Source organism: Silurus aristotelis (genome assembly GCF_946808225.1).
Source record: "Silurus aristotelis genome assembly, chromosome: 7".
Lineage (NCBI taxonomy): Eukaryota > Metazoa > Chordata > Actinopteri > Siluriformes > Siluridae > Silurus > Silurus aristotelis.
The window spans coordinates 25740680-25754106 of record NC_139580.1 but is presented as its reverse complement, the minus strand read 5'-3'; the positions used below and the strand labels follow the sequence as shown (position 1 = coordinate 25754106).

The window sequence follows — 13427 nt, the reverse complement described above, 5'->3', positions numbered from 1 at the left end:
ACGCTTTGGCATGTGTCTTCATAATGTGTCTGATGTTGTTCACTTCATCACTGTGATCATGAACGGCTTACCTCTGTGCTTTTCTTGCTGGCCTTGCATTTCAGCGACGTCTTTTTCCTCCTTTTACTAGATTTAAGGGAAGCCTGAAGGAAGTAAAATAGGGGTTTAGGCCACTCTCTGAGCTATTTGAAGAGCACAATGTCTGCAATGTCTCTGATCATCATCATCATCATCATAGGCGCATTTGGGATTTGTACAGCTTCATATAATTTCTGAAACCATTTGGGATTTACTGTGGATTATTTTCAAGTTGGTATCTATTGTAAATAATATTTATGTGAACAAAATTGTGTTAAAATACACTGTATGAGCAAACATTTTGGGACACCGAACTCTTCCATATGCCATATGTGGCTCTTCCAACTCTTCAACCCAAACCAATTCCCTTTGCAGAAAGCGAGCTTTATGAAGATATGGTTTACTTGGGTTGGAGTGGAAGATCTCCTGCTATAAAGCTTTGATCTCAACCCTACTGAAAACCTTTGGGATAAATGTGAATGTTGACTGCACCCCAGACCTCATCACCTCACCTACATCAGTACCTGACCTGAAATCTCCACAAATACACTACAAAATTGAGTAGAACCTTCTCAGAAAAGCATGGTTATTATAACTGTAAATGGAGACGAAATGTGGATGTTAATAAAGTACATAAGAATCTAATGGTCAGGTGACAAACTTTTGTCCATTTAAAGGAAGTGGATGAGGTAGATTATATAATGCAAATCTCTCTGCATCTCTCACAAAGTTATTGGACATAGATTTAGTCTTCTTGATTATGATTTTTAAATAGATTTTAACATTTTGACTGTAAGATATTTGCTGCAAGTCTTGCTTGCCTTTTATGCTGAACACAGTACTACTTTTCTTTCGGCTTCTCCCATTAGGGGTCGCCACAGCGGACCATCCGCATGTTTGATTTGGCACGTTTTTACGCTGGATGCCCTTTCTAACACAGCCCTCCCCATTTATCCGGGCTTGGGACCGGCACTAAGGCTTGTGCAACCCTAATGAATGGGGTTGGTTCCCTGACCGGGGATCGAAACCGGGCCGCAGCGTTGAGAGCGCCGAAACCTAACCACTAGACCACCAGGGAACCCCTATATGCTGAACACAGTAATTAAAAAAAAAAAAAAAAAAGGATAAACTAAAAAAATTCTATATATAAAAACTATGTTACGTTTTAAAAGTAACAGACAGAACAATAGGCCACGGGGGACACAGTTAGGTCTGCTCACCTGCTGTCTGCGCACACGAATGATCCAGGTAGGAGGAACTATAACAGCAGCATGCGCACCAAGAGTGCATGTCTCCTCAATGTGCTGTAGCATGAAGCAGGTCACCTTATTGTGGTACTGCAACACATGAACAAACGTGTCCGTTACTGTATTTGCTCATTCCTTTCTGTTAAACACATAAACACTCTCGGATGAGCTGATCCATTTACCGCTTGTTTGCACCAAGAGCAACTGATGGCAACTATGTCTTTATTGTGGAAGAACTTTTGCTGGAAACCCTGAGGAACAAAGAAATCTCGATTATAGGATTTACTGTATCTGCAGACCAAGACGATACAGTATAGTACAATGAGACGTTAAACATAAGATCAGATTAGTATTTTTTTTTACCAAACTGTAACAGACCTTTCCGCATTGCCTGCACTTCCCATCCTGCCGCCTCCTATGGACCCAGTGATGCCGTACAGTACATGGCTGACAAATACACATAACATACAGATGTTAGGAAAATATTAGACAGTCTTAGGGGCCTAATTAACCTTCATTCCCAGCAAACACAGCAGCCTTAAAACATGGCCGCCATTGATTCCGCTTTCCATACCCTACAGCTCTCAATTAACACAGTTACTCAATTGAGCACAATTGACACACACCCACTTTCCACTATAAAAAAATTTAAGTAAACGTTCAGTTGTTTTGTGTTTTTACTCCTGACACTATTGAGCCTGCGTATATTGTGATTGCTTTTTTTTTTTTTTTTTTTATCGACCTCACTTGTTTCACATTTCTGACTCAAGCCAAGACTACTGTTTCATGTTTGGAGATCACCTGTCCTGTTTTGGATTTGACCTTCATCACACTTTGTATTTGTTGTCACTTCTTGAATTAAAGAATGAGATTCCTGCATTTGCCAAGAGATGCATTCTTTAATACAAGAATAATTTTTTATGTGATCCATAAATACACATTATGTACAAAAGTATTGGGACCCCTGGACGTTTCCAGATGCCATATGTGGTTCCTCACAAAAATTCTTACCACAAAGTTGAAGGCCCACAATTGTATAGGATGTCTTTGGATGCGCTAGCATTCACGTGAACAATAAACCTGTACCCACATGGCACAAGGACACAAAGACAGCTCCATGAACATATAGTCAGGTACTGATGTAGGTGAGGACCCAAAGGTGTTCAATCCAAAATATTTTCTCAAATGAGAAGAGGATAATATAACAGCAAATGGGGACTGAATGTGGTAAGAGATGCTCAAAAATAAGAATCTTATATTCAGGTGTCCACAGACAGTCTTTTCTTACCTCTCGCACGTTTCTTGTACCTGGATCCCGAAATGAGGGCTTGCACCTGAAGTTAATCTGTGCGCAAAAGCAATAAAAAAAATGCACACGAATTATACTAAATATATATAGAATATAAATATCAAATATAATGTAATTGCAAAATCAAATGTGTTCACCTTCTCTAGCTGCTCCATGCATATTGTATGGACGGCTATTTTGCAAGCAGCACATTTATAGCGAGGCAGTGATTTTTGCTGTGGGTCAGAAAACATATGGTTTTAGACCAGACAGTGACGAATTATTATTATTATTATTATAATTTACAGACCTCCGCCTGCCACAAGGCATGCGCTTACACGGCGGCAACAGTGGTAGGTGCTCTTGCCCATTATTTTCTAAAGGGATCAGGCACTACACTATTTAATGATTTCAGTTTCAGTGAATCAACAATGTTTTTTTTTTTTTTTTGTGTGTGTGTGCTTATAAATTAATTATTTTTGGTTTGACAGCACAAACAACATGAGCAGTACAAAAAAGGAAGTGTAATAGAGGAAAAGCAGCATATGTGCTCTGCAGAAGGCTCACCAGTGATTTGGCAAAGCAGAAAAGCTCTCCAACATAGCAGAAATCTCCAGAAAGACTGGTCTCAAACCAGACGTGTTGTCCGAACTGAGCATTCTCCTGTGGGGGAAGAGTAGAGCCAATAATCAAACCTTAATGAATTTGTAATCATGATATTCCATACCATCCCAATGCACTATATCTGAATACTGTGATGCTTAAAGCTATGTTTTGATATAGCAAACATTTTCACACCTATAAACCATCTACCTTGTTTTAAATTATTCTCCAAAGGCTAGTTGGCTAGATCTGTATGCGGAAACACATTAACGCAGGCTCTACTTATATGTAGTTTTCCTGTACAATGCATGCATTGCTTTAATAGAAACTGCAAGCAACCAGTCAACAAGCTAGTGCTAATTAGCAAAATGTGAATACATGACTCTTATTATAATTGGTAGCAGGTAGATCATATTATCATCAAAGAGTAATGACACTCACGGTCCAGTCTACAGTCTGGGAAATCTCTTGGTTAGATTCACACTTGGTCGCCAAAGTAGTTGATTGGTTGGTTTGGTTCTGAACACCAGACTTGGCAATAGCTTTTCTGAAACAACAAAAATGCACACATAGATATAGGATTATCTATATATTTATTCTTTCCACAGAACTTGGATTGTTCATTGGAAAGCATTGAAAGAGAAAGAAACATGGGAGCTTTGTTGATACATATAGCATTAGCAGGTTTTAGCTAGTCTGAGGGGAGTATCTAAAAAAAAAATAGTGTCTTTCATGTTATATGTTTGTGTTTTTAACAGTAATAATGCACGCTAACTTTAATTGAAAGACCTGTGTACAGATGTGTGATCTCTGACACTGTTTGAACCAGATAGTCTTCATTAAGTGTTTTAGAAACTCTATACACTTTACACAGAATAGTGCGAAAAACAAAAAACACTGACTAAGCAGCATTTCTGTGGGTGGAAACGCCTTGTTGGTGAAAGAGGGTCAGCGAAAAAAGAACAAATGGGTTTCCAGAAAGCATATAGAAACTCCAATAATCTTTACCATTTTCTGTTGAGCAGGAAAGCATCTCAGCATTTTCTAAACTTTAAAATGGATGGGCTACAACAACAGAAGACCCTATCAGAGCCCACACCTGTCAGTCAAGAACAGGAATCTAAGGCTATCACTGGCACAGATTTACCCAAACTGGAATGTACAGTCGTACAAGTTTTCCCAATAAAGTGGATGGCATAAAGCGTAAATATTACATTACTTATCTTAAAAAATCTAATTTCATTGAAAATGTTATTCCTGTAGTCAGAGCGTGCAACACTTAAAGACTCCATAATTATCGATATAGTGTGGAATGTTAATTTCATAAAAATCCAAATTGGTATCCTTTGATTTGATGTTCCATACTGAATAATGCTGAATAATTATAATATTAATATATAATTAATAATAAAAACCTGCTTAATAACTACTAATTTCCATGGTAAGGACCACAGCTACATAAAACCCGAATGTCAGATTTATGCACAATTCTGCTGGAAGAGGCAACATACAGAGTGGAAGCTGACAAGGTTTTATTTTTTCTTTGGCTGAAGGTGCATTTATGAATTCTCGAAACATCCCAAGACACTTTAAAGCATCTGGAACTTTACACTTAAAATAATTAAAGAAAACCAGAAATTACTAACAATGAGTATTAATATTTTCATATTTACGAAGACATTTTTGCAGGAGTTTTTGCCGGACAAGCTGGTCCAGACATGGGCAAACTATGGCCCGCGGGCCACACACGTTGGATTTATTAATCCAGCCCGCCGAACGTGACCAAATTATATTAAAATAGGTACAGGTAAACATGGGCGTAAATCCCAGGGGGGACCGGGATGACATGTCCCCCCCATTCGAGGGTTGTCCCCCCCCAAAAAAAATATTTAAAAAAAAAATATCGCACTCTCTATTGTGGAAAACAAATGTATGCATACCTAAATAATTGTGTAAGTAGAAAACCCCCGCAAAAAATGCCTTTAGAAACAGTTGAGTTCCCCCTCCCCTTCATCACAGTGGTTTGACCCACTGCCTGCTTTCCCGGTTCATCTCACCTACTCTACACACACGAGTCAGGTGTGTGACTGCGCCTCAATTAATGTTCAAATCCATTAACTAGTGGATTTTATTCACTTTAAATAAAGCTATTCTCTTTAATCTAGTTGATGCAGACTCATTCATAAATTAGTTGCGGCAAAAATGCTGATCAGCGATGTAATTTTTCATGAATCTGCTATATTAGCGATTAAAATATGACTTATCTAGTGAACGTTAACTTGTTTACAATAGCTTTGTAGCATAGTGCACTGCAGCTAACACTGCAACTAATGTACTAGTGCACTGACACTAACACTGCAACTAATGTACTAGTGCACTGACACTAACACTGCAACTAATGTACTAGTGCACTGCAGCTAACCCTGCAACTAATGTACTAGTGCACTGCAGCTAACACTGCAACTAATGTACTAGTGCACTGACACTAACACTGCAACTAATGTACTAGTGCACTGCAGCTAACACTGCAACTAATGTATTAGTGCACTGACACTAACACTGCAACTAATGTACTAGTGTACTGACACTAACACTGCAACTAATGTACTAGTGCACTGCAGCTAACACTGCAACTAATGTACTAGTGCACTGCAGCTAACACTGCAACTAATGTACTAGTGCACTGCAGCTAACACTGCAACTAATGTACTAGTGCACTGCAGCTAACACTGCAACTAATGTACTAGTGCACTGACACTAACACTGCAACTAATGTACTAGTGCACTGACACTAACACTGCAACTAATGTACTAGTGCACTGCAGCTAACACTGCAACTAATGTATTAGTGCACTGACACTAACACTGCAACTAATGTACTAGTGCACTGACACTAACACTGCAACTAATGTACTAGTGCACTGCAGCTAACACTGCAACTAATGTACTAGTGCACTGCAGCTAACACTGCAACTAATGTACTAGTGCACTGACACTAACACTGCAACTAATGTACTAGTGCACTGCAGCTAACACTGCAACTAATGTACTAGTGCACTGCAGCTAACACTGCAACTAATGTACTAGTGCACTGACACTAACACTGCAACTAATGTACTAGTGCACTGACACTAACACTGCAACTAATGTACTAGTGCACTGCAGCTAACACTGCAACTAATGTACTAGTGCACTGCAGCTAACACTGCAACTAATGTACTAGTGCACTGCAGCTAACACTGCAACTAATGTACTAGTGCACTGCAGCTAACACTGCATCTAATGTACTAGTGCAATGACACTAACACTGCAACTAATGTACTAGTGCACTGACACTAACACTGCAACTAATGTACTAGTGCACTGCAGCTAACACTGCAACTAATGTACTAGTGCACTGCAGCTAACACTGCAACTAATGTACTAGTGCACTGCAGCTAACACTGCAATAAATTGTACTAGTGCACTGCAGCTAACACTGCAACTAATGTACTAGTGCACTGACACTAACACTGCAACTAATGTACTAGTGCACTGACACTAACACTGCAACTAATGTACTAGTGCACTGCAGCTAACACTGCAACTAATATACTAGTGCACTGCACCTAACACTGCAACGAATGTACTAGTGCACTGCAGCTAACACTGCATCTAATGTACTAGTGCACTGACACTAACACTGCAACTAATGTACTAGTGCACTGCAGCTAACACTGCAACTAATGTACTAGTGCACTGCAGCTAACACTGCAACTAATGTACTAGTGCACTGACACTAACACTGCAACTAATGTACTAGTGCACTGACACTAACACTGCAACTAATGTACTAGTGCACTGCAGCTAACACTGCAACTAATGTACTAGTACACTGCAGCTAACACTGCATCTAATGTACTAGTGCAATGACACTAACACTGCAACTAATGTACTAGTGCACTGCAGCTAACACTGCAACTAATGTACTAGTGCACTGCAGCTAACACTGCAACTAATGTACTAGTGTACTGACACTAACACTGCAACTAATGTACTAGTGTACTGCAGCTAACACTGCAACTAATGTACTAGTGCACTGCAGCTAACACTGCAACTAATGTACTAGTGCACTGCAGCTAACACTGCAACTAATATACTAGTGCACTGCAGCTAACACTGCAACTAATGTACTAGTGCACTGCAGCTAACACTGCATCTAATGTACTAGTGCACTGACACTAACAATGCAAACAAATGTACTAGTGCACTGACACTAACACTGCAACTAATGTACTAGTGCACTGCAGCTAACACTGCAACTAATGTACTAGTGCACTGCAGCTAATAGTGCAACTAATGTACTAGTGCACTGACACTAACACTGCAACTAATGTACTAGTGCACTGCAGCTAACACTGCAACTAATGTACTAGTGCACTGCAGCTAACACTGCAACTTATGTACTAGTGCACTGACACTAACACTGCGACTAATGTACTAGTGCACTGACACTAACACACCAAAGCCGTTTCCCATGCAGTGTTTTATTTGGGACGACTTGGTATAATGTTAATTTACCATTAACACACAATTAGCATATTGTTTATCTGTGCATTTACTAAATGAGCACTGTGCTAAGTCCGAACTGACCCCACTGTATTTTTTTTTTGTATAATCAATTTCTATTCTGTTGTCTAAATTAATTTTAAATAAAAATGTAAACTTATTTTTAATTCCTTGTTTTGCTTTGTCATTGAACCTGAGAAAAACTTGATAAAAAAATTATAAAAGCAAAGTGGTTTACTGTGGGGACACTGCGTCTTTATAAGTACAATTTGACTATTATTTGGTCCCCTTCAAAAATTGATCATGAGAAATTTTATATTTATTGCCCCCCCTACTGTTAAATGAAATTTACGCCCATGCAGGTAAACCTTGTTTAATTTACCTTTCCCCTGTAATGCCCACGTTTCCCCAAAATATGGTGCACTTCATCTGCATTGACCTTGTTCGTGTGTATTACTCTCTTCTCCTCTTTAATAAACTCCTTCTGCAAAAATTAGCTTATCAAAGAAAAGTGGATAGTGAGCGCCGAGTGTTTAATACGGAGTGGACTACAAAATATATTTTTTACATCAAAGCCCCTCAAAGATACAGGTTAACTGACCAACACCTTGGATCTATCCTGAGAATTGCCACAACAAATCTTACTCCAGACTTTGATGAACTGGCAAAACAAGGAGTTTAACAACACTGTTCCTACTGAAACTGAACTTGAGTTTTTATGCTGTTTATTGATGCAATGGCAAAAAAAAAAAAAAAAGTTGTTGATGTTTTGGCACTTGATGAAACTGAATTTGTGTTTTTCTGTTTGAATTTGTGTTTTTCTGCTGTGTTTATTTAACTGAAATATTATAAATCTAATTATTAATTAAATTAATGCATTTGGAAAGCAATTTGTACAATGAGCCATGCATAATTATGTCACAGGCCAAATCTTTAATGTAATATTAAAATATATATATATATATATATATATATATATATATATATATATATATATATATATATATATAATGTGTATCATGTGTGTATATATGTATGTATTTCCTGGCCCGGCCCCATTTTTGAACCCATTGTGGCCTGTGAGTCAAAAAGTTTGCCCACCCCTGAGCTGGCCAGATGACTTTACAATTTGTATTTTTTTTATATTGTTTAAGCCAATGTCAGTTTTAAGCTAATTTCTTTTTATATATTTTTCTTTTGTAAAGTTACTAAAACATGTTGGTCATTAGGGCCCGAGCACCAATGGTGCGTAGGACCCTATTGTTTTTGCTCAGATTATTATTTTCTTTTCTTTTTTTTTTTTTTTTAAAACAAATGGCCATTTGGGGTCCCTTACCATGTTCAAAACTCTTGAAATTTGGCACACACGTCAGAGTCGTGCGTCACTAGGTTCAGGCAAAGGCTGGAATACGGGTGTGGCACGGGGGCTCTGTAGCGCCCCCTGAAATTCAAAAACAAACATTCGTGCACAGATCGGGCAATTATGTACGCACATGTACGAGAGTCGGTACGCATATAGATCTCATCGACCTGAACAACTTTCGCCCTCTAAACTATGAGCTCTGCCCAACAGGAAGTCGGGCATTTTGGTTTGTTTCAAAAATGCATGCGGTGAACTTTTAAATACTCCTTCTAGGGAATTCATGCGATTGACATCAAACGTGGTAAACATGATGCCGAGACATGGCACTTCCTAAATTGTGAGGGGATTTTTGATATCTCGAACGGTGCTGCCATGGCGAGGCGACAAATTTATGGCGAATTCAGAGAACAGGAAGTGTCTAATATCTAAAGCAAAAAATTTCTTATTGGGACGACACGCGGTGTGTATGTTCGGCCAAGGATTCCGATCGCATCGATGTGCGTATTGTGAATCTCGGACATAGCGCCACCAACAGGCGCCAGGAAGTGTCAGTCACAAAAAAAATAAAAATTTTGACAGTTGCATGTGGTGAACTTTTAAATACTCCTCCCAGGATATAGTGTCCCTGTTCCCATGGCAACGCGTCAACCTTTACTTTTATTTCAGGCATATTTAAGGCTTTTGGCGTGCTTAGATTAACTTGAAATTTGACACATACATCACATTTGTTGGCTGTTAAGTGTCAGACAAATGTTGGTCTCTTAAGTGGCTCACTAGCGCCCCCGTTTGTCTAAAATGTGGGGTTTCTTTTACCTACAGTCCCCAAATGGGTCAGTAACACCATAAAATAGTCCACTGATATTTACCCACTTGATGCACTTGCCCACAATGCATTGTTTTCTGGGAGGCACCGTATAGCGATACACAAATGTGCGAGGGCCCGCCATCGCTGCTTGCAGCTATATTTTATAGTTGTGATCTCTAATTTCTGTTATATGGATGTATACTAAAGATGCCCAGAAGTCTTTTTGAATCTAGAAAGTTACCTATACCAAGAGAATGGTGTCATAGCTGCATGAATTTAGAGTCCACATTTCATATATCTGTGCTGATAAACATGTAAATTAGTAGATATTAAGCAGGTCTTTATTGATTCCGGTTATACATACTACATTGCTGTTGAATTCTCAATTCTGATTGGTCAGCTGACATTGAGTAATTGATGCTACAGCATCGATTTAACATTCAGAAAACAGATTTATATAAGATTATTGAAGATTTATATAAATAGCCACAAGAGCATTAGCAAAGTCATGTTTTGATGTATGTGAGGTGAGGTGAGGTGAGGTGAGGTGAGGTGAGGTGAGGAGGCCTGGGGTGCAGTCAGTGTCCCAATCCATCCCAGTGGTGTTCAATAGGGTTGAGGTCAGTGCTCTACAGCAGGAGATCTTCCACTCCAACCCATGTAATCTATATCTTCATTGATCTCACACTGTGCACAGGGGTATTGTCATAATGGAACAGGTTTGGTTCTGTGATGCTACTGCACCCAAATACGTCATATACAATTGTCTGCCTCCAACTTTTTGGTAACAGTTTGGGGAAGAACCACATATGGGTGGAAAAGTCAGATGTCCCAATACTTTTGTTTATATAGGGTACATCAAAAAATACAGAATTAATATATTATGTAATAGAACACGTTTATAAAAAAAACGGTTGGAGTTTGTTTAGACATTTAATCACTTTAATTAATACCACAAATATGGTATAAACTTTGACCAACTGAAGCAGGAATCAGATCTAATAGTGACATCTATCTAGTTATTAAGCATCTTGACATTAGAAAGGAGCTTTTTCAAGAATAGCTTACTCTGTTGATTCACTTGAAGCACCTCAGGGATCTTTTTAATCTTTAAAATATGCCTGCATTTTACATTCCAAGTTGTTTATTCTAACCATCATTTAAAAGACCTTCACACATCATTCCACAGTTTATACACTGCTGTATTTGCCAGATCAAAGGTGCAGAACAGTCTGTGTAGTTTCTGCCACAGCTCAATATGACAATCTCATCCCCAAAGGAAAACCAAACCAGACCCGATTTTAGCAGCACTGGGAAACAACAGTGCTACAACGTATTGTAAAGACTTTATAATCGTTCTTTTTTTTTTTTTGTCTTTAACTAGGTCAGGGCTATACTGAGAGCGTGATGTCGTGAGACAAACACAATTATACAAATTCATTCAGGAAATGCACACAGTAGTCACTGTAAACTTAAGAACTAAGGATTACATTACAAAGAGGCTATTTGGCACACATGCTAGTGAATAGTCTGTATGGAGCCTAATTGGGTAACAGATTTCCAAAATTTGACATTACACAGTGACTAATCATTATGCATTGATGCCAATTAAAGCAGCCCAGAGTGTGTGTGTGTGTGTGTGTGTGTGTGTGTGTGTGTGTGTGTGTGTGTGTGTGTGTGTGTGTGTGTGTGTGTGTGTGTGTGTGTGTGAGAGGAAGGGTTGTATTTAGGTCCGTTAGCAAATCTAAAATATACAAATGAAGCCTCTGATTTAGTGTAGCATGTTAGCTTGTGTTTCATACTGTACTTGATATCAGTTTTGAAGCCAAAATGATATATTTACGACTACCCTTCCATGAGAGCTTCGAACAGATGAGGTTAAAGTATATTTTTGCTTCCTGTTATGCAAGAACGTGCTTTCATGTAACCTTTGTGTGCAGTTCCTGCTGTGTGAATCAGTGACGCTTAGCAACCTGAGGGTGGTTAACCTACCGGCTGATCAGTGGGGCTGATAAGTAACGATGCTACGCTGTAGTACCAGTGCCACTAATGAGCTAGCGCCATGGAGTTCGGATCCACAGGACAGAGAATTAGAAGGTCATTCAGCGAAAAAAAACCACACACTTACACTGTCAGCCACCTTCAGATGACATGAAGTTCCTATTTAAATGTTATTATGTCTGACTAATGACTACAGTGTTTTGTTTTGGGTTTTTTTTACCACGGAAGAATAAGCAAGATTGGTATTTATCTTGTTTCTCTGGACTAAAATAAAGATTTTCCTTCAAAAATGATTTAGAGAACACAAATGTCTGTGTTCTGGAGTGTAGTGTCCAGTATATCTTTAAAAATTTTTGTAAATCCAAAACATTTCATATGTAACAATACCAGGTACCTCCAGATTAAACTCCAAATATGGAAGTGAGTGTAACTATTACTGTAGAAAACAGAAAAAATCATTTAGAAGGAAAGTAAAAAATGTTACATACGAGAGGAAGCCACTCCATGACTCTAGTGAAGGATTGTAATGGGCCCCCATTAACTGGTTAAAAGCAGTGTGCGTCTTCCAACAAGTGGAGTTCCTGCGACTAGGCAGTGGTTGACCTCTTCCTGGCCAAGGGCTGCCTGCCTTGGCGATGGTAGACACCCGTCTGCAGCGCCTTCTTTGGCAATAACGCCCTTGTAGGCCACCTTCAGCAGGGACAAGGTACGAGGAATTTCTCCTGAGACATCGTGGAACACGGATTAGCGTATGGGCCTGGACTCGCTCGACCACCACGCTTAGAGGCAGGCAGTTCCGCTGGCACAAAACAGAGCAATTTTTTAACTCCTGCTCTGGCAAATCCATAAGATGCTCATCACATTTCTCTGAGTACTGGTCATTGTCAGAGTCAGAAGTAGAGTTTGGACTATCACTTTCACTGTCTCCTTCTGAAATCATTGTGTCCGGGCAGACGTAGGACATGTTCCCTTTCAATTCCACCTGTCCAACTGCTTGGTCCCGCACTTTCTCTTCCTCCTCTGTCATTTGGATGAGGCTGGCAAGGAGCATGGAGGGGCCAAGAAGGTGCGTGTCGATGTTACGTAACTTACTTGCTTTCTTGCGCCGTACAGCAAACCGTGGATTTGCACCTGGAGTGGTGGTGCTTGAACGCCGCCTCGCATTACCAGTCTTAATGGATCGGCTGCTGGCAGCATGAGACAGTGACTGGAGTGATTGAAGTGACTGGAGCTGGACACTGGATTTCCTTCTCTGGGCTAGCGTAGCCGAGGCAAAACCTGCGCTGGAACGCCTGCGAGCACGGCTTGCTGGTACAGCAATGCTGGGTCTCCTTGTTCGGCATGGCTCAGACCCTTCACCGCCCGGCCTAGCAAAAACACCCTCCTTCCTTTTAAAGTGACGTCGAAAGAACACATCCATGGAGGTTTCCTAAAGCTGCTTCTTTGATGCTGTTGGCGTAAAATTGTCAGTATGATTTACTGATCGGCAGACAA

General features: G+C 39.6%; 1 protein-coding gene across 3 annotated transcripts in view; it reads right to left on the bottom strand.

Annotated features, from left to right (window-relative positions):
• The window catches only part of dgkzb (diacylglycerol kinase, zeta b), a 40877-nt gene that overhangs the window by 15280 nt on the left and 12170 nt on the right, over positions 1–13427 (bottom strand). For 2 of the 3 annotated variants that reach the window (XM_083546181.1, XM_083546182.1), the window contains 8 exons: positions 3658–3763; positions 3181–3276; positions 2772–2849; positions 2614–2670; positions 1704–1772; positions 1508–1576; positions 1299–1415; positions 72–143 (listed from right to left, as the gene is read on the bottom strand). In XM_083546181.1, the coding sequence (XP_083402307.1) occupies positions 72–143; positions 1299–1415; positions 1508–1576; positions 1704–1772; positions 2614–2670; positions 2772–2849; positions 3181–3276; positions 3658–3763 (664 nt within the window). Of the gene's footprint in view, positions 1–71; positions 144–1298; positions 1416–1507; positions 1577–1703; positions 1773–2613; positions 2671–2771; positions 2850–3180; positions 3277–3657; positions 3764–12421; positions 13383–13427 lie in introns of all 3 variants that reach the window. The other variant, XM_083546180.1, reaches the window with a different exon arrangement.